Genomic DNA, 20,740 nt, shown 5'->3' with positions numbered 1-20,740 from the left:
AAACACACACATTTCAAAACGTGTACATAAACAATGGCAGCAAACTTTCGCTCTCTGGACAGACGCAGAAAAGAAAAACACTCTTAGGCAACAATGCTACCCCTTTGTATTTTACACCACAAAACTACCCTCAAAATACTGTATTACGCCACAAATCTACCCCATCATACAATTTGTGCTACAAAGCTACCCCAAATGCAGTGTTTTACACTGCAAAACATGAAAGAACCTGCCCCTAGAATTGAGACACAGACACCAACACACACATAATTATAGAACATCACTGCTTCTCCCTTTGCTTCTTTTGCAGGGAAAAGGTTTGTAAAATATGTTAAGAGAATTATATCAAATATATAGCATGAGCATCATATTACTCAGGTCAGCCAACATTGTCATGTTATGAACAGTAATATTATACAACAGTTATAATCATATGTCATATTAATAAAGCCTGATGCTAGTGAAATGTGTGGATTTCTATTAAAATTATTTCTTAAGGCAAATAAGTAAAAGAAAGAAAACTTTTAAAAGGAGTTTCATAAGCAGGGCATTCTATACAAGAAAACAAAAAAGCTTGTAACATGTTTGCTTTGTCAATTTTGTCTTTTGAGCACATGAACACAAAAATAATGTTCTGTAAAAAAAGTATGTAAAAAAAAAGAATGTAACACAAAATGTGTTGCACTGAAAACAACTTGTCAAAATGAAAGCACACGACCTGACATTGATGGTTCCCTGTGGACTGCCGACGCTGGAACTGTGATGGGCGAACCCGGGTGTAGCCGTGTAAGGGGGAATCTAAATGAGCGGCGTGGGAGTAATGCCACAGAAATGGTGCAGATGATGGGGTCAGGAAAAAAAAAAAAAAAAAGAACGCGTAGTAAACACTTGTAATGCTGATGTAAAAGCATTTTGGCCATTTATAGGTAGAAAACAGAAAAGAAACAGACTTTTTTTTTTCAAACAAAAAATTCAACTGAACTGTGAGTATAACTTTACAAAATGAATCTGAAATTAATGCTGTAAAAAAAAAAGTGGGGGGGAGAGAAAACAGACACGTGCACACACACACACACACACACAAAGAGAAAATATATATTACACACACACACACACACACAAATTTGACAAAATTTATAAAGTTATATGTCAAAAAATAAAATCTACAAATCTCTTTGGATGTCAAAACATAAACCCACAATTCTAACCATCTACAAATCTTTTATAATGTCAAAACTTAACAATCCACAAATCTGTGATGTCAAAATATATTTTAACTGTCAACAAATCTCTCTCCATGTCCAATCATGACATTTTTTTTTTTGGCAGTTCAAACAAAATTTTCTGGTCTATACATTTAATGGTGGTGGTGTTTTGGTTTTTTTAGCAGATTCCACCAACTCACATCATGTCATCTCTGTTCAACTTTTAAAGACTGATATCACCAAATAGAGAGACTAAAAAAAAATTTTTTTTTTTTTTTTTTTTAAATCAACCAATTCACAACAGCTGGCAAAATATGCCTGTCCTTGTATGTGTGCAGAAATGCAGACTGGATCACAATGTGCAGCATTAGAGTGACCTCCTGATGGTGGTCTGGGACCCTCTGACAATTGTTAAAGTACCTGGGACACCCAAGATTTTGAACCCTACAAGGGGTGAGGGGTGGGGATGGGGGTTGGCAAGCCAATGAGGAAATCTGTACAATTAAGAAATACTCCCACACACGTTTTTCTCTCCCCCTCTTTTCAGTCACACTGACTTTTGTGCACAGTCATTCACATATTTTGCTATAATTATTTCAGTTCTGTTTTCACAGTCTCTCCAAACACACCTCTTCCATTCTGCCTGCCATCTCAGTGAATAATCATTGTTCTTGAACGTCTGCTCTGTGTGTATGTGTTTTGTGAATGCACATGCATGTCGTGTATGGTATGTCATGCTAATATCTTAATGCATGTATATTTATTAATGTAGAGTTTTTATTGTAAATGCCACTTGGTCCCTGTCTGGGAGGTGGCAGTGTCAGTCGGCATTACTATTATTGTCCTTGTTATTATCATTTATCATTATCATTATGTACAAGCTGGAAAAAAAAAATCTCTATATAATGTAGAATACACACACCAGTTTTAACAGAACCACTATATATAGAAAGTATATGATGTTCAAATATGCCGTAAAAAGTTGGGAGCAAACAGCAGTCATGGCAATTTTGTTTTCATTAAAAACCAGGTAAATAATGGCAACCGTGATTCTATAAAAATGCATAAAAAATAGAGTAAAATAAACACACCAGAGTACACAGAATACCTATCTTTCTTTCTGTTTATATTTTCTTTATTGAGAAAAAAATGAGAGATATAACCCCTCTACAACTGCTGAAGAGCTGTCACCTCACTGAGATAAGATGCAGCTTACCGGTCAGGATGTCAGTGAAGGGCTGTCACCTCACTGAGATAAGATGCAGCTTACCGGTCAGGATGTCAGTGAAGGGTTGTCACCTCACTGAGATAAGATGCAGCTTACCGGTCAGGATGTCAGTGAAGGGTTGTCACCTCACTGAGATAAGATGCAGCTTACCGGTCAGGATGTCAGTGAAGGGTTGTCACCTCACTGAGATAAGATGCAGCTTACCGGTCAGGATGTCAGTGAAGGGTTGTCACCTCACTGAGATAAGATGCAGCTTACCGGTCAGGATGTCAGTGAAGGGTTGTCACCTCACTGAGATAAGATGCAGCTTACCGGTCAGGATGTCAGTGAAGGGTTGTCACCTCACTGAGATAAGATGCAGCTCACCGGTCAGTGAAGGGCTGTCACCTCGCTGAGATAAGACAGAGGTTACAGGATAGGATGTCAGAGAAGAGCTGTCACCTCACTGAGATAAGATATAGCTTACAGGAGAGGATGTCATTGAAGAGCTGTCACCTCACTGAGATAAGATATAGCTTACAGGAGAGGATGTCATTGAAGAGCTGTCACCTCACTGAGATAAGATATAGCTTACAGGAGAGGATGTCATTGAAGAGCTGTCACCTCACTGAGATAAGATATAGCTTACAGGACAGGATGTCAGTGAAGAGCTGTCACTTCACTGAGATAAGATACAGCTTATAGGACAGGATGTCACTGAAGAGCTGTCACCTCACTGAGATAAGATACAGCTTATAGGACAGGATGTCATTGAAGAGCTGTCACCTCACTAAGACAGAGCTTACAGGACAGGATGTCAGATGAGCTGTCACCTCACTGAAATAAGATACAGCTTATGCTTACAGGACAGGATGTCAGTGAAGGGCTGTCACCTCACTGAGATAAGATATAGCTTACAGGTCAGGATGTCAGTGAAGTGCTGTCATCTCACTGAGATAAGACAGAGCTCACCAGTCAGGATGTCAGTGAAGGGCTGTCACCTCACTGAGATAAGATATATCTTACAGGACAGAATGTCAGTTGATACCTTTCTTTATGTGGGCTCCTTCCTCTTGAGTTGCTTTACTTTTGTTCAGAAAAACAATGACACCATTGATAAGAACACAAAACGTAGCGACATCACTTCAAACTGACGCCACACTGATCTTGTTTCACCGAGGTTCACCAGTAAAGGGGTCAAAGCCATCAACAAGTCAGTTCAAGCCATACCGAAATCTGTATCACAGAAATTCTTTTTTTAAAAACAAAGAAAGAAAAGGCTGTGATGAAGCAACCAGTGGGTGGCACAACCGTCGTTTCAAGATCAGTATGCAAAATAATGTTATCATTTTTGTTCCACAGATTGAGGAATGTACATATATACATTTGGATATGTGTACATACATTTTCCGATCCAACAAAAATATGATCAACATTCTGCTGCAATGTTCTTGGCTAAATTAAACAGGCATGGTTGTATCAGTTGTAACATCTGGTTCTGCTTAAAGTAATTTGGCATCACTACACACGCTATTCTTGGCTTAGTTTTATACACACAGACATGATTTTTTTAACATTCTTGTTTGGTGCCAATATCTGAATCTTATGTACAAACTGACACACACACTGTAAGAATCATTATCATCATCATTATCATTATCATTATGGTTACAGTCCAGCTGATCACAGGGCCATGTCAGGCCTCAACACGCTGTCAATGTCAATCCATGTCAGACCTCAACATGCTGTCAATGTCAATCCATGTCAGACCTCAACACGCTGTCAATGTCAATCCATGTCAGACCTCAACATGCTGTCAATGTCAATCCATGTCAGGCCTCAACACGCTGTCATTGTCAATCCATGTCAGACCTCAACACGCTGTCAATGTCAATCCATGTCAGACCTCAACACGCTGTCAATGTCAATCCATGTCAGACCTCAACACGCTGTCAATGTCAATCCATGTCAGACCTCAACACGCTGTCAATGTCAATCCATGTCAGACCTCAACACGCTGTCAATGTCAATCCATGTCAGGCCTCAACACGCTGTCAATGTCAATCCATGTCAGACCTCAACACGCTGTCAATGTCAATCCATGTCAGGCCTCAACACGCTGTCAATGTCAATCCTGTAGAACCAGAAAAAGAAAAATCAGGCACATGTATGATAGTCATGTCCAACTAGGACCACCAGAACAACAAAGGAGGCATCTGCTGTCCCAACTATCTGGGCTAGAATTTGATTATAGTGGAGAGTGTCTTGCCCAAGTTACATCCCCACTCTCTCGGCCAAGAGGGTTTTAGGACAGTCAGTGTTGGGATGGTTCCTAAAAGCCAGCTAGCCCCCAAGGATGCAGCACTAAGAGCCAGGAGCAATTCTGCCTCATGATTTCAGAGTCATAGTCCTTCACGACAAGACCAACCTGTAAATGACTTCCCATTGCTAACTAGACAAGCTCAACGGCCAAATTGTTATAAAGTGTCAAAGCTGTAAATGACTTCCCATTGCTAACTAGACAAGCTCAACGGCCAAGCTGTTATAAAGCGTCAAAGCTGTAAATGACTTCCCATTGCTAACTAGACAAGCTCAACGGCCAAATTGTTATAAAGCGTCAAAGCTGTAAATGACTTCCCATTGCTAACTAGACAAGCTCAATGGCCAAGCTGTTATAAAGCGTCAAAGCTGTAAATGACTTCCCATTGCTAACTAGACAAGCTCAACGGCCAAATTGTTATAAAGCGTCAAAGCTGTAAATGACTTCCCATTGCTAACTAGACAAGCTCAACGGCCAAATTGTTATAAAGCGTCAAAGCTGTAAATGACTTCCCATTGCTAACTAGACAAGCTCAACGGCCAAGCTGTTATAAAGCATCAAAGCTGTAAATGACTTCCCATTGCTAACTAGACAAGCTCAACGGCCAAATTGTTATAAAGCATCAAAGCTGTAAATGACTTCCCGTTGCAATGGAGAAACCATTGATCATACAGCTACGGCTTTGCTGTTGGACCAACTGTAAACTTACGTCAATGTGTGATATAAGCCAACATATGGGCTCAGTTACAGTCACATTCATGCACATAAACCTGTGACATGCCTTTAACTTGGACCGTTCTGTCAATTCTTTATCACAATTTTTATTTTTAAAACGTGAACACAAACAATTATACACAGAACACAAAATTACAGATAAAAGTAGGAATACAAAATGCAAACAAAAAAAAGAAAAAAAAAGTCAACAGACTACTCACACATCCTGGGCAAGAAAACAACAGCATCATATTAAGAATGCCCAATTATGTAAAACAATCAAAACTTTCTGGTACAAGGTGAATGGATCAGCAAGGCAGAAAAGAAAAAGGGGAAGAGACAACAGGACAAAAAAAGGAAAAGACAGAAACAAAGAAAGTTGCAGAAAGGAGAGGAAATTTCCAGCACCAGTTTTCAGAAGATGTGGATTCTATTGACAACGAAGAGGCCCTGGAATCCCCACAGTAAGAATTAATGCAATGTATCACTGATACAAGATCCCAAGATAAAAAATGAGTGTCTATGGGAAAACATCCCCACCGTAAGAATTAATGCAAAGTACTGCTAATACAAGATGCCCGGATAAAAAATGTGTCTATGGGAAAACATTCTCACCGTAAGAACGAATACAGAGTATCACTGATACAAGATGTTAACATAAATAAATGTGTCCATGGCAAAGCACAGCTAAAGAAAGGTTTTCACATTCATTTTATACTCCAATTAAAAAGTCATGTAATGCTGTATAAATGACTAAAAAATACAGAGATAGATATATATGTATATATATTTTTAAGGAAATGGTTAAACTATATTGGGCCATTTCTATTGTTCACAATATACACATTATATTTTTTCTGGGTTAAATTTTGGTAAAATTTCATAATGTACATGATTCTGGATTTACCAATGTAAAAGCTTAAAATTTTATATATCATAGGATGTCATGGTTACATATATCCTTCAAACAAGTCCTAAAAAAGCTGGCTGATTTGATGAACAAATTTACAAACTACACAAAACTTGTCCAAAATAAAAGGAAAACATTTTTTCCCTCCCATTTTCTTTTAAGGCAATGGTCCAAACGGGAACAAGTATGTTTTCATTCCAGAATAAAAAATATCACAAGAAAACTTCTTTTTCTGGGTCATACAATGTACACACACACACACTCTCTCTCTCTCTCTCTCTCTCTCTCACACAGTAGATATTCTTTCTCAATTTTCTCTTCCTACCATTCTATTAAAAAGCAAAAATTGTTCTAGAAGTTAGGTTTCAAGTGTCAACATGAAAATAAGATTTCAATAACAGCAAAGAAATCGAGATACCCATTAAGAAATAACAAGGAAAACACACCCACAAATGTTCCAGAAATGGACTTTCAAGAGTCACCCTGAAAATAAGATTTTATGGACAGCAAATAATGAGGTAAAGCTATAAATAAACAACAACAGCAACAAAACCGCACTGTCAGTCTTTCAACAGTAACCTTGGGAACAGTATGCAACAAAGGTAAAAGGTCATGCCACATCAATTGAGGTGTGTAAGAACTGAACTCGTAGTAACAATGTCACTCCAGAGCAAATTTTCTCTCTCTCTCTCTCTCTCTCTCTCTCTATATATATATATATATATATACATAATTATATACATACATATACATCTGTATATATCTGTAAAGTGCAGATCGAGAAACCAAGACAACATATGTAATAATACTCAACAGCAAATAATACTACACACATGACATCAATACTACTTTATATTATACTCTTCTTCTTCCTCTTCTTCTTTGTCTTCTTCTCACTGGTTTATTGTCTATTCAGTAAAAGATGATTTAGACAAGTACCCAATCATTCTTTTCCGGACACACATGCTCACTCATACATATTACATATCATCTAAGAATTAAAAATGTATACCATGATTTACAACATTCATAAACACATATAAGTATATCAACATGTTGTTTCTCAGGTCTTCTTTCAAAATTAAGACATGTTATATCTTTTATATCTTGTATGAGAATTAAGTACATTACCATAAAATTTTTTTTGTCTTTTTCATTCAGACAATTTATTACCTTATTTGTACTTTTTTTTCTCTATATATGTTATGCGTTCAGGTTTAAAATGACAATTCATTTTCCTGCCTACACAAATTCATTTGTTAACACATCACCACACCCACTCACAAATCAAAACATGATGGATTTCCATGTGCAGTATGTCCAGCCTTTTTCTCAGTGACTCACTATAAGAGGGACTTATGTCACGATTTCATTTTTGTGCAACACATGGTATTCTCAGCAATGAATCCTAGACGTCCATTCACTCATCACATCATCACACCATACGACGTACATCAACGTTAAGGTGAAACAGTGGCCAAGTGGTAATGGGCCCAGCTAGGAAGCAAGCGTTCACAGGTTAAAGTCCCAGATATGGTCCTGGATCACTCCCCTCTCCATTGGAAAAGCACTTCACTCCGATTGTCCTCCCACTAGCAAGGCGTGAATGGGGACCTGACTTGGTCAGGGACGGTTAAAACGGTGGAAGGAGAGGACTGGGCCCCACCTTCCTGTGCCAAGCTCTAGACACAGTGGATATGAATTCACTGCTCCAATGGCCATCAAAGGCTATGGGACCCTTAACTTTTTATAACCACTACACCTCCCACTCCTCTTCCTTCATGGGCTGCAGCTCCCACGTTCACTCGTGTACACATGTGGGCTTTTACATGTATGACCATTTTTACCTTTGCCACGTAGCCAGTCATACACCATTTTCAGGAAAAGAGGATAGGGATAGAGAAGAGGATGGCGAGGAGGGGGGAACCGGGACCTTTAGATTGAAAATCCAACACTTTAACCACTCAGCTATTGTGTCCATCTACCCATCAGACGGAGTTAGTGTAGCGACTGAATCTATTTCAAAATGAAGTTCAATAACCCCCTCTCCACTCCAAAATTTAGTAAAAAAAACTACAGTACGTGGGTCACATCATTTACTAACGCTCATATCATTTCAACAATGCACAAGATTGCAATTAATCAAAACTGGTCCCTGAATTTGGATACCAAAATAGGAAATGACCATGTGTTCCTTCCCCAAAAGGTTAAAGCCCGGCCATAGCCTTTTACAGCCAAAGGAGAAGTGAGTTCATATCCACTGTGTCTTGGGCTCAGCATAAGGTTGGCTGGATCCCGTCCTCTCTTTCCGACGCTTTAACCTTCCCCAACCAAAGTTAGTGACAAAAATCAGAGTGAAGTGCCTTTCCCAAGGACACAACACCACAGCAAAACAGGACTTCAAACCCTGATCACTGGATCATAAGTCCAACACCAGACTATTTCGCCATGCCCCCCCCAACCCCCCCCCCCCCACCCCCAACACACCAATTTCACAGGTGGGTGTGGCTCATTTTTGCAACAATGAAAAGTCTGAGTGTGGGGTCCAGGGAATGCTTAAACTGAAGTGCATGTCTTAATGTAGCAGATTCAAACATTAAGTATGTAGCAGGCTTAAAACTGAAGTATGTAGCACAGTTGGTAATCAAGTATGTGGCAGGCTTAAACTTGTATGTAGCAGAGTTGAAATAAGAGGAAAAAAAATTATTTAGAAAAGTTATCACGATACAGAAAAGAGTTAAAGTGTTATCATTTTTAAGTGTTCTTAGTTACCAGTTGCTTATCATTAGTAGGCATTTTCATCAGTACAATGTTAGCAAAGAGGTGTAAATCCCACACTGTTTTAAGAAAAAAAAAGTTTTGAAGTAGTTAGCCTGTTTAGTCTGGATCTTTTGGAGTTAAATGTCTTGTGAACTTTGACCTTGTCAGTTGTGCCTCACTGATTTTCTGGTGACCACATCTCTGTTCTGAAGTGGCCAGTTGTGCCTTTGCACTTCTGTGGACCAGTTCACTTTTTCAGTAACTACCTTTGTGACACTGAGAAGATACTATGTTCTTCTGTTAATTACCTTGTGTTGGAAAAGCTTACTGACTTACTTGACTTATGCCTCTTGACTCCTTGTGGAGGATTGGGCTGCAACAGCACTCCTCCGGCAGACTCAGTTTTGGGCTGTCCTCTTCAGCCAAGCCCATGTCCATCCGGCTGCCTTCATCTCTTCTTGAAGCCATTACAGAACCTTCATAAACGGGGGCTCAAGCTGGTACTCAGAATCTTCATAAACGGGGGCTCAAGCTGGTACTCAGAATCTTCATAAACGGGGGCTCAAGCTGGTACTCCTTAAAAAGACTACCCTTTTAGACTTAGACTATAAACAAGCGAATATTCTCCCACTAATCCGTAGATTAAAGCACAATAAAGGAATCATGATGCAAAAGATTATGACCACCAACATTAATAGAATTTTTTTTTTGTAAATTCATCAAGAAATCCCCCCAAAGTCCATATCCCAATTCCAAGAATTGACTTGTTCAAATCCAGTCTGGTTTACTCAGGCGCCACCCTATGGAACTCACTCCCAGAAACAATTAAACAACACCGTTGCCCAACCACCTTCAAAAAACATTGCCCTTCCCACCTTATGCCATAATGTGTAATCTAAATCGTTCATTTTATTGATACTGTTTGTCAAATGTGTATGGTTGACTGAGACCTTCCTCACCCTCTATCCCCCATTCTGAGGTGTAGTGTGGTGTGTGTTGAGTGTGTTTGTTTCTTTCATTTTGTTCATTTTTTTTCCCTATGCATTTTACTAACACCATGCTAGTGCCTGTATGCCATGTGTGTGTGCGCGTGCGTGCGTGCGTGTGAGTGTGTGTTGTTGTTGTTTTTGTTTTGTTTTGATTTATGTATTATTTTTTCCTCTGTTATGTATCTCTACTAACATCATGATTTCATTTTATTAAATATTGTGTAGTGAAGACCCTATTCAGGGCGGGGACTGGATAAAAAAAAAGCACACCAGTGCTTATCTATTATCCTGGAAATAAAGACTTTGTCTTGTCTTGTCTTCCTCTGTGCTTTTGTCTCGTCTTGTCTTCCTCTGTGCTTTTTCTCTCATGAGCTCTGTCTTCCTGGTGTTAATTTTGAGACCCGTTTTCTCTGCATCTTCAGACAGTCGGTTTAGCTTTCCCCAGGCATCTGTGTGTCTATGTGAGAGAAAACTGTGGACATTGCCTCGTGTTGTTCAGTTTATTGTAAGGATTAGGGACACATTGTATTTTTTGAATGGTTTATTCATTTTCACTAAAAATAGATCTGAAACTGAACTGTAGTAAGTTTGAATTTGATTACAGCTACATTTAGTTTTCAGAATAACCAAAATTGATTTGTGTTTTACAAACAATTGCCATCAAGCCAATAGAACGTTCTGAATGGTTTTATTGGTAACATTCCTTTAAAGTGAACTTACATTATTAATTTTGCACACTTTTTGACTGAATGGTCTTTAAGTGAATCTGTCAATCTAAAACGGGGCAGTTTAACTGTAAATGGAGCCAGATTGTGAACTGTGTAACAGATACTTATTAGTCACAATTGTTTGATTTCAGGGTTTTGTTTCAAGTTAACATTGCTTCCAGTCAACATTGTACTTTCCAGTTTCTCTGTACATGTGCAGTTTGCACCTGCTCACTAAAACAGAATAAACAACATCTGTCCAATTATACGTGACTCCTGTGTCTTTTCTACCTGTTGACCATCACCTTTTTTTCCTCAAACTACAAACCCTCCTCTTGTCCTGCCATTCTGCCACAGCACGACCACTCCCCATTACACTGATACTGAAACAAATCAATTGGGGGAAAAAATGCCAAAATGCAAATACAGAAATCCGTACAATAATACAAATACTCCCACCCATGCTATTCATCTGTTTGATGATTCAAAAATACCAAGATTTATGCAATCAGATTCTACCCAATACATTTTTACACCAATTTTGCCAACGGTTTATACACATTATTTTAACACACACACGCACACACACACACATCATCATCATCATCATTATCATCATCATCATCACCTCCAAAATTGTACACACGCACACACACACACACACACACACACATCCGTCTAATAACACTTTTGGTGAATAGATGTTAAACTGAAGATCTCTCTCACACACACACATCATTGTCATTATCATCATGATCATCACCTCCAAATATGTGTAAACACACACACACACCCCACCCCATCCCACCCCACCCACCCACCACCACCACCACCACTACCATCACACAACAATGCCCCACACCCACTTCCCAAGTTTAGCGACCCCACCCTGCAACAGTGCCAGCACATCAGGTGACAAGCGTGGACTGTGCAGGAGGGGGCAGGAGGGCGAACTTGGCGGGGCGACGGGGTTCAAGCCTGAGGACGAGGGGGTAGCAGAGCAGCAGCAGACTGGCGATGACGCAGCACAGCGCCGTGATGACCAGCACCCACTGGAAGGACCCTGTGGCGTCACGCACCGCGCCTGACACACACACCACCCAAAATGCTCTTTTATCTACTGTATTGTATTGTTTTGTTTTGTTTTGCTGTCTTCCCCTTCCCCCATACAAAACAGATTTAAATACATATATGCACACACTATATACATATATATATGTATATATGCACAGTCGGGTGAAACACCCGGTTAAAGCATTGGACTTTCAAGCTGAGGGTCTCGAGTTACAATCTTGTTAACGGTGCTTGGTGGGTAAAGGGTGGAGACTTTTCCGATGTCCCATGTCAACATATGTGCAGATCAGCTAGTGCCTGAACAACACACACAGTGTTACATGTCTGTGTGATTGTGTATGGGTGTGTGCCTGAAATCTGATCCAATGACACAGGAAACAAATGATGAGCGCTGAATGTCAGCCGTCAGTCGGCTCTACCCAGCTGGCAGCCTGTTGAGCAAAAGACCCCAAGTTTGTAAAGCGCTTTTAGCTTGGTTTTCACTGAGATATAGCATTATATAAGTATCCATATCATCATCATACACACACACACACACACACACACACACACAAGGATAGGCACAGGTACTATATGACTATCCATATCATTATCATCATCATCATCACACACACACACACACACACATGTTCCTTACCCAGCAAAGGCTGACCAACGGAAGCGCCGACCCCTTGAATCAACATGACCACGGCCAGAAGCTTTGGCATCTTGGCCATCCCCACAAAGTCGACGATCACCACCGCCATCAGGCTCACCTGGGGACAACAACAGTCCGCTGTTATTATTATTGTCATTGTGTTCATTATTGCCGTTGTTCTTGTCATAAGTATTATTATCATTATTATCATCATTATTAGTGTAATTTAAAGGCATGCAAAGTCTGGCCAAAACAACCGTTCTGGCCTTGTGTGTGTGTGTGTAGTAGTAGTAGTCTTCAGTTTAACGTCTTCCACTTTAAGTGATATTAGACGAAAAAAAAAAAAAAGGGTCGGGGGGGGGGGGGGGGGGGGGGGAGCGTGGAGGTGGGAACGGTATTGGGCAGAGGGTGATGAATGATGTGTGTGTATGTGTGTGTGCGCATATGTGTGTGTGTGTGGGGAGGGGGGGGGGAAGATACAGAGTATTGGAAAAAATAAGATTAAAAGGGGAGACATAGGCATAATATAGAAGGAAATGCTAACATCAAACAACTGTAACAATTATAACAAATGTCCAATTGGACTATGCAGCAAACCTTCTGCAATAGCAGATAACATCTTGAAATTGTCAAAAATACATTCAAAAGAATTTTCTGAGAAGTTTGGTAAAAACGATTTCAGACTCTGACATTCAAAGAGTGTGTGTTTGCTTGAAATAGATTCTCCACATATGCATGTGTGTGTGTGTGTGTGTGTGTGTGTGTGTGTGTGTGTGTGTGTGTATCAGTGTGTGTGTGTGTGTATCAGTGTGTGTGTGTGAGGCAGGTGGGGGGGATGAAGGGAGTGTGGGGGGTCTGGGGGCTGGAGGGAGTCAGTGTGTGTCAGTGTGTGTGTGTGTGTGTGTGTGTGTGTGCCTATGTGGGCGGAGGGGTGAATCAATGTGTGTGTGGGGTGGGAGGGGGGTATGGGGGGTAGGGGTGGAGGTGGAGATGGGGTGTCAGTGTGTGTATGTGTGGGTTGGTGTGTGTCATCGTGGTTGGGTGGGGAGGGGTATGTCAGAAGCTCAGTGTGTGTGTCATGAGGGGGTGTCAGTGTGTGTCTGGGTGGGGGGGGGGGTGTCAGTGTGTATGTGTGGGGGGAGAGTGTCAGTGTGCCTGGGTGGTGGGGGGATGAGGGTGTCAGTGTGTCTGGGTGGTGGTGGGGAGGGTGTCAGTGTGTGTGTGTGGGGGGGGGAGAGTGTCAGTGTGCCTGGGTGGTGGGGGGATGAGGGTGTCAGTGTGTCTGGGTGGTGGTGGAGAGGGTGTCAGTGTGTATGTGTGTGGGGGGGGGAGAGTGTCAGTGTGTCTAGGTGGTGGGGGGAGGGTGTCAGTGTGTATGTGTGTGTGTGGGAGAGTGTCAGTGTGTCTAGGTGGTGGGGGGAGGGTGTCAGTGTGTATGTGGGGTGGGGGGGAGGGTGTCAGTGTGTCTAGGTGGTGGGGGGAGGGTGTCAGTGTGTATGTGGGGTGGGGGGGAGGGTGTCAGTGTGTCTAGGTGGTGGGGGGAGGGTGTCAGTGTGTATGTGGGGTGGGGGGGGAGGGTGTCAGTGTGTATGTGGGGTGGGGGGGGAGGGTGTCAGTGTGTGTCTGGGGGGGGGGGGGAGGGTGTCAGTGTGTGTGTGTGTGTGGGTGGGATTGGGTATGCCAGTTACTCAGTGTGTGTGTGGGGGGGGGGGGAGGAAGGTGGAGGGGGGAGGGTTCCAGTGTGTGTGTGGAGGAGGGAGGTGGGTGGGTGGATGTTTGAATATGAATTCACTGCCCAATGGTTGTCTACAATAAAAGTTGTTGATGACAGCTTTACTGGGGTAAGTCCAAACATAACCTTGTAACTATAAAAGTGAAAATTACCAAACAACATTAGATATGAACACAATAAACAACTTCCTCTACCTGTACAAGAATGGTATATTCTTGTTGACATCAACACAATAAACATTCAATTCAGTGTTAGTAAGAAAATACAGACACTTATGCATGGATGAAAAATTGACATTTTCAAAACAAAATATACCAGGAAAATTGTATGCCTATGCAGAACAGAAAATAACAAATATTTTTTCTTGTGTTGTGACAAAAAGAGTTCATTCCCATAATTTGAAACAACGGAGTTAAAAAAAAATGTAATTATTCATCAGGATTTTTTGTAAGTTTATCCAAATGTCAAATGGCTAATTACCTGCAAGTAGTCCAACACTGGACTCTCTTCTGTTTTTATTGGTCTGTTGATTGTTTCGTTAGTTAATTTGATTCTGTTACTTTGTTTTCCATCCCCCTAAATTTCCTTGTTAATTCTAAATTTCTCTTTTGAGTCATACATGTAAATGTATACAGCAGGAAGATGTTCTCATACATATAGTGATATACATACATATTCATCACACACACACACCTTAAAAAATTTTTTTTCCCCTGTCTTCTTCTTCTATGTTTGAGGGCTGTAACTCCCTCATTCACTCACATCAATGAATGGGCGTTTACCTGTATGACCATTTTTATCCTGCCATGTATGCAGCCAAACTTCATTTTGGGGTATGTTCTTGTTTTCATAACCAGCCAAATGGTCACAGAATCTTTAATAATGTGTATATTTCACTTTCTGCATGTGTATACACACAAAGGGGCCTCAGACACAAGCATGTCTATACATATGTTGACTTGGGAGGTTGGAAAAATCGCCACCCTTAACCCACCTGGTGTGCCGAAACACGGGATTCTAACTCCGGAAATTGAGGTGATAAACCATCTGGCCACAGCACCTGTCTTTATCCCATAGCAAATCACTTTAGTGAATACATGTTAACTGGAAAATAAACAACAATAATAAATAGCATTTGTTTTGCGCATTTCTCTACTCCATGCACTGGCAATCAGCCATTCACACTCAGCCACACCTGAACAACACTCAGCCACACCTGAAAATGACCAGCAACACAGAGCAACACCTGAAAATGACCACCAACACTCAGCCACACCTGAAAATGACCACCAACACTCAGATACACCTGAAAATGACCACCAACACTCAGACACACCTGAAAATGACCACCAACACTCAGCCACACCTGAAAATGACCACCAACACTCAGCCACACCTGAAAATGACCACCAACACTCAGACACACATGCACCCATGGAGAAAAAACAGTGCAAATCAACAAAAAATGCTTCACAGAACAGATGAGCTTTTTCGCTGGGATTTGAACAGGACAATGTGACTCACCTGGATGCCCCCAAAATAGCCGTACATAGCACACAGCACCATCATCCACACTTGTGACTCCGCCCAGACCATGACCCCAATGCTCACCCCCACCATGAACATCCCTAGCGCCTGCAGCTTGTAGCGCTCGATGAACTCACGATCGCCAATTGCCGCAATCGTCAGCCGTCCAATCAAATCACCTATGCCTGTCACGGAGACAAGCACTGCTTTGTCATAACCGACAATGCCCCTCATTGCCACAGTAGCAGGGAGGAAGAGGACGAAGTTGAAGTAACCGAAGAAACAGAGGAAACTGGCGACTGCAATGAGAACGGCGACATAGCTTTTCATGACAGAAAAATCAAACATTGCCATCAGGCTGTGAAACAACTCTGCCATGCTTTTCTTGTTTCCTTCCTGCTGCAGCGACTTATCTGGGGGGGACTGGAGCTGCTCAATTTTGAGCGTGGAACCATACAACGGCTGAATGTGAAGACTGTTGCAGCTCTGCTTGTGTGAGGAGCAAGTGCCAACCAGTTTTTCCGATTCTGTCTCCTTGTGTAGGGAGACCTCGACAAAAGGGTTTTCACAGTCAGCCACTAACTTGCCATCTGAGGATTGATGCGAGCTGTTGCTGTCGATTCTGCTTCTGTGTGTGGTGGTGTGGGGTTCTTTGTGCTCTGACATCAAGGGGGTTTGTTGGTGATCAGCGTCTGGCACTGTAGTGTCTGCAGTGTCTTGATGTGTGGTGTTGTTGGTGTTGCCAAGAGAAGCGCCATCTGTGTGGTGGGAAGAGATGGTGTGTGAATGGGTTGTTTCTGGATTCTTCTCACTATCCACGGCACTCCCTTGGTCTGTGGACTCGGAGTGGGGTCTGGACAAGAGGACAGACATTTCGATCTGAACGCTCCCTGCTTCACTGTCTGTAGTGGTGGTGGTTTTCCCCGACACATCAACAGTGTTTGTCACGCTGCTGCCATGCTCATCTTCAAAGCACACCTCCTTGGCATTGCTCAACGTCTTGGACAGACGTACATTGTTACCATTCTCCTCCTCCTTCTCCTTCAAGGTTAATACCCTCTCCTGTGAGCGGATGGAAGAAGACTTTCTGGTGCTGGCCCAGTAGGAGACAGGACGAAAGAGACTGGCGGCCGCCACGACATTGAAGTAGACACCTCCAACCTGGAACAGCCATGCGTCAAGATATACACGCTCGTCACACTTCTTTTTTGGACTTGTTTTATTCAATTAAAATGTACAGTTGAGTGCTAGTGAACTGTTGGCCCAGTAGTGAAGCGTCTGCATAGGAAGCAAAAGAATCTGAGTGCAATGATTTGAATCCCTCACTCACCAGTATTTTCTCCCCTTCCCCTAGCCACTGAATTGCGGCCTGGATGCTAGTCATTTGGCAGAGACGAACAATTGAAGTCTCATGTGTAGCATGCACTTCGTGCTTGTAGAAGTACCCATAGCAAAAAAAAAATGGTTGTTTCTGGCAAAAATCTGTAGAACAATTCACTTTGATATGGAAACAAATACACTTGCTGGCATAAAAAAAAAGAAAAAACAAAAAAAGAAAAAAAAAGGTGGTGCTGCAATGCGTTGATGCACTCTCCCTGGGGAGAGCTGCCCAGGTTTCACACAGATATATCTGCTGTGACAAATTGCAATACAATTTACAAAATGCAATACAATTTACAAGTCTGTCACACTTTTAATTCTTTTACTTGTTTCATTCAGTTCAAATATATAATACAGCAAGGAGTAACATTAACTTGCCTAATTTTCATATATTTTTTTTATCAAACATAAATATGTCCATGTTTCAGTTTCTCAGGGAGGCATCACTGTGAATACCCCACACCACATCTGCTGAGCAGATGCCAGATCAACATCATAACCCAACATGCTCAATCAGGCCTTGAGTGCAAGCGTATATATTTGTATACCTATCAGAATGGATTTCTTCCACAGCATTTTTGCCAGAGGCCAACATTTATGTTGCTATGTTGTTGCTGTTTTTGTTTGTTTGGGTTTTTTTCAGTGTGCCAAGTGCTTGCTTGGTTTATCATCTCATCAGAATGACGACACTCAGTTTAATTTTCCAATCAAACTTGGGAGAAAGGGTCAGACTGGGATTGACACCCACACCTCCACAGACACTGTGCTGGTAGATAAGCAACTTTCCATTCCGCCATCTTCCCCCTCAAACAGCCATGCGTCAAGATATACACCCTGTCACACATCTTTTTATAAAAAAATCTTTTCTTGTTTTATTCATTTCAATTTTATAACAAGGCAAGAGGCCACAATCACTTGCCTCATTTTGGAGCTTTTTTTTTAAATAGAGAAAACCAAAAATAAAGACAATAATTATTATGTTATGGAAAAAAAAAGTTTTCCTTGTTTTGTTTTCATATATATACTTTTTTCTTGGGTGGTGGTGTTTCTTTTTGGTTGTTTTGTTTTGTTTTTCCCACTGGGAATTTGGCCGTCACCATCTTCACCAATAAAGTAAAATAGATAAGTTTGCAATTGTCATCAAGCAGCTGTCAACGTTTCAAAAAGTTTATTTCGTTACACATATATACACATATGCACACACACACACACACACACAGCATCTATCTCTCTCTCTCCCAAACACACACACACACAAATACCCCCTCTCTCTTTCTCACATCATACATCCTGCATTCCCACCCACCCCACAAACACATTCACACCAACACACAGACATTCACACCAACACACACACATTCACACCAACACACATCCAAGAGTTCATTTATATCCATGTTTAAATGTATATGTTGGGTTTTAACTCATTCAGAGAGAATGTAGAGTGCTTTGAACTCTATTTCAGAAAAAACACTGATCAAGTATTCAGTATTGTTATTGTTTTTCATCTTATACCCAGTTTCACTGGTTCAACCCTTTGTGGTTTTGTCCATTTGAAAATCCTTACTTTCAGTTTTCATGACAGATATACAGGATTCTTCTTCTGATTCCAACACACAAAAAACAGGTCTGCTCAAAAGGAGAACAGTTTTGTTGCAAAATTGCCTATTTATCTATTTACCTATCTTTTTTCTTTCTTTCTTTTCTTTTTTTTTGCTCAGGAAAGCGAAATATAAAAAACAAACAAACAAACAGCAACAGAAAATCTTGTCCTTACTGAACTTAATTTCTTCATGTTTACACTGAGGAGGAAGGTGGCAGAATGAAGACACTCATCTGCCAACACACAGAGTCTGCAAGGGGGTGGTTTCAGATCCCACCCTCACCCTTTCTCCCAAGTTTGACTGGAAAATCAAACTGAACATCTAGTCATTCAGATTAAATGATAAACCAAGATCCCGTGTGCAGCACGCACTTGGCGCACTGAAAAAGAACCCATGGCAATGAGAGTGTTGTCCTCTGGTAGATTTCTGTAGAAGAAAACTACTCGGATAGGTATACAAATATATGCATGCACTCAAGGCCTGACTAAGCGCTTTGGGTTATGCTGCTGGTCAGTATCTGCCTAGCAGATGTGGTGTAGCGTATATGTATTTGCCCGAATGCAGTGAGGCCTCCTTGAGAAACGGAAAATGAATACACTTGAATGCTCTGATTAATATGAATCATACAATGTTACAATAATCTTTACTTCAATGCAAACCCCCCAAAAAACACATACTAAAAACCAGAACACACCATCAGAAGGCAGCCACTCAGCCCATACTGCTCCAGCAGAAACTCAATGAGGGGCGGCAAGGCGAACTGACCAATGGACGATCCCGACAGAGCCAGCCCATTAGCCAATGAAAGACGCTTGTCGAAATACATGCCAAGGATCACCAAACAGTTCCCATATATGGATGCGTTGCCTATACCTGGTAAAAAAGAAAACAAGAAAAAAAAGAAGTGTAGGAGATGAAGAATACAGTAAATATTTCAGACATAAAGCATTGCCTATACCTGTAAAAAAAAAAAATAGAAGAAAAAAAAGATGTGTATGAGATAAATACTGCAGTAAAGGTTTGAGGTCAAAATGATTATCTCACACAATGTAAACAGATCATGTAGTAATCTATGGCCCTTTACTTGAACAAAATCCTATTCTTCCAGATTCAGGAAATGAATGTTCATGGTATTTAGTGCGTGCATGCATGTGCGTGTGTGTGCATGCATGTGTGCACGTGTGTGTGTTGTTGCTGTTGATGCCTTTTTCTTTTTTGAGTTCTTTTTCTCTGTGTGTATAGCTGTGCAGTGTAGATGTGTGCAGCCATATACTATGTGCCTTCGTGCCAGTTTGTGCAAGGGGTCTTCTTGATATGTTGCGTCTGCATGTTTCTGCTACCAATGTGATCATTTGAACAAAAATAGAAAAAAGATATATTTCAGACATAAAGCACTGCCTATACCTGGTGGAAAAAAAAAGATGTGTACAAGGATTCATCTGAGTGCCAGACGTCCATTCTGACAGTGTTTACTTTGGTGCAGTGTCAGTGACTTCCTGTTCAAGGAAAGTAACTCTGTCAGTCATTCTTTCTTTTTCTTTTTTTCAAATGAAAGTGTACCTCAAATATTTTCCTAAGCATCCAGACATGTTATCTTACTGATTTCCAAATTCCTATTCATTTTCATTGAACTGGGACACATGTCTTAAAAAAACAACACAAAGAAACCTTAGATGTGTACTAAAGACATAAAACACTGTCTACATGGACATCCACACAGACAATTAGTCTGTAATGGACACACACATGGACTGAAGAGAAGCAGCTTCAACCACATGGCAAAAGAACTGCTGAGAACCCACAGCGACATCCTCCCCAGCACCCCTGAAGAACGAGAGCCTCTCCAGGATGCCGAAGAATGGAATCTCCAGCAGGACGGTGTGTTCTACGCTACAGACGAGTGACCAGCAAGGGAGACCAGCCAGACTACATGCTGAAGACCCTCACGCTGGAGATGCTGCATGCAAAGTACGA

The 20,740-nt window shown here is 41.2% G+C and overlaps 1 protein-coding gene and 1 long non-coding RNA gene across 9 annotated transcripts in view; both read right to left on the bottom strand.

Moving 5' to 3' along the window:
- Positions 1-639: 639 nt before the first annotated feature.
- LOC143275593 (uncharacterized) lies at positions 640-9,584 on the bottom strand. The gene is made up of 2 exons (XR_013053445.1): positions 9,453-9,584; positions 640-2,824 (listed from the first exon to the last, which is right to left on the bottom strand). It is a non-coding gene; the product is annotated as an uncharacterized LOC143275593 (long non-coding RNA).
- The window catches only part of LOC143275592 (uncharacterized), a 51,782-nt gene continuing 31,681 nt past the window's right edge, over positions 640-20,740 (bottom strand). For all 8 annotated transcript variants that reach the window (XM_076579806.1, XM_076579809.1, XM_076579805.1 and 5 more), the window contains 4 exons: positions 19,461-19,639; positions 15,780-16,943; positions 12,524-12,641; positions 640-11,896 (listed from right to left, as the gene is read on the bottom strand). In XM_076579806.1, the coding sequence (XP_076435921.1) occupies positions 11,721-11,896; positions 12,524-12,641; positions 15,780-16,943; positions 19,461-19,639 (1,637 nt within the window). In that variant the 3' untranslated portion in view covers positions 640-11,720. The remainder of the gene's footprint in view (positions 11,897-12,523; positions 12,642-15,779; positions 16,944-19,460; positions 19,640-20,740) is intronic.

The sequence above is a fragment of the Babylonia areolata genome, chromosome 30 (assembly GCF_041734735.1).
Source record: "Babylonia areolata isolate BAREFJ2019XMU chromosome 30, ASM4173473v1, whole genome shotgun sequence".
Taxonomy (NCBI): domain Eukaryota; kingdom Metazoa; phylum Mollusca; class Gastropoda; order Neogastropoda; family Buccinidae; genus Babylonia; species Babylonia areolata.
The sequence above is the reverse complement of the archived record's forward strand: the minus strand, read 5'-3'. Positions and strand labels throughout refer to the sequence as shown.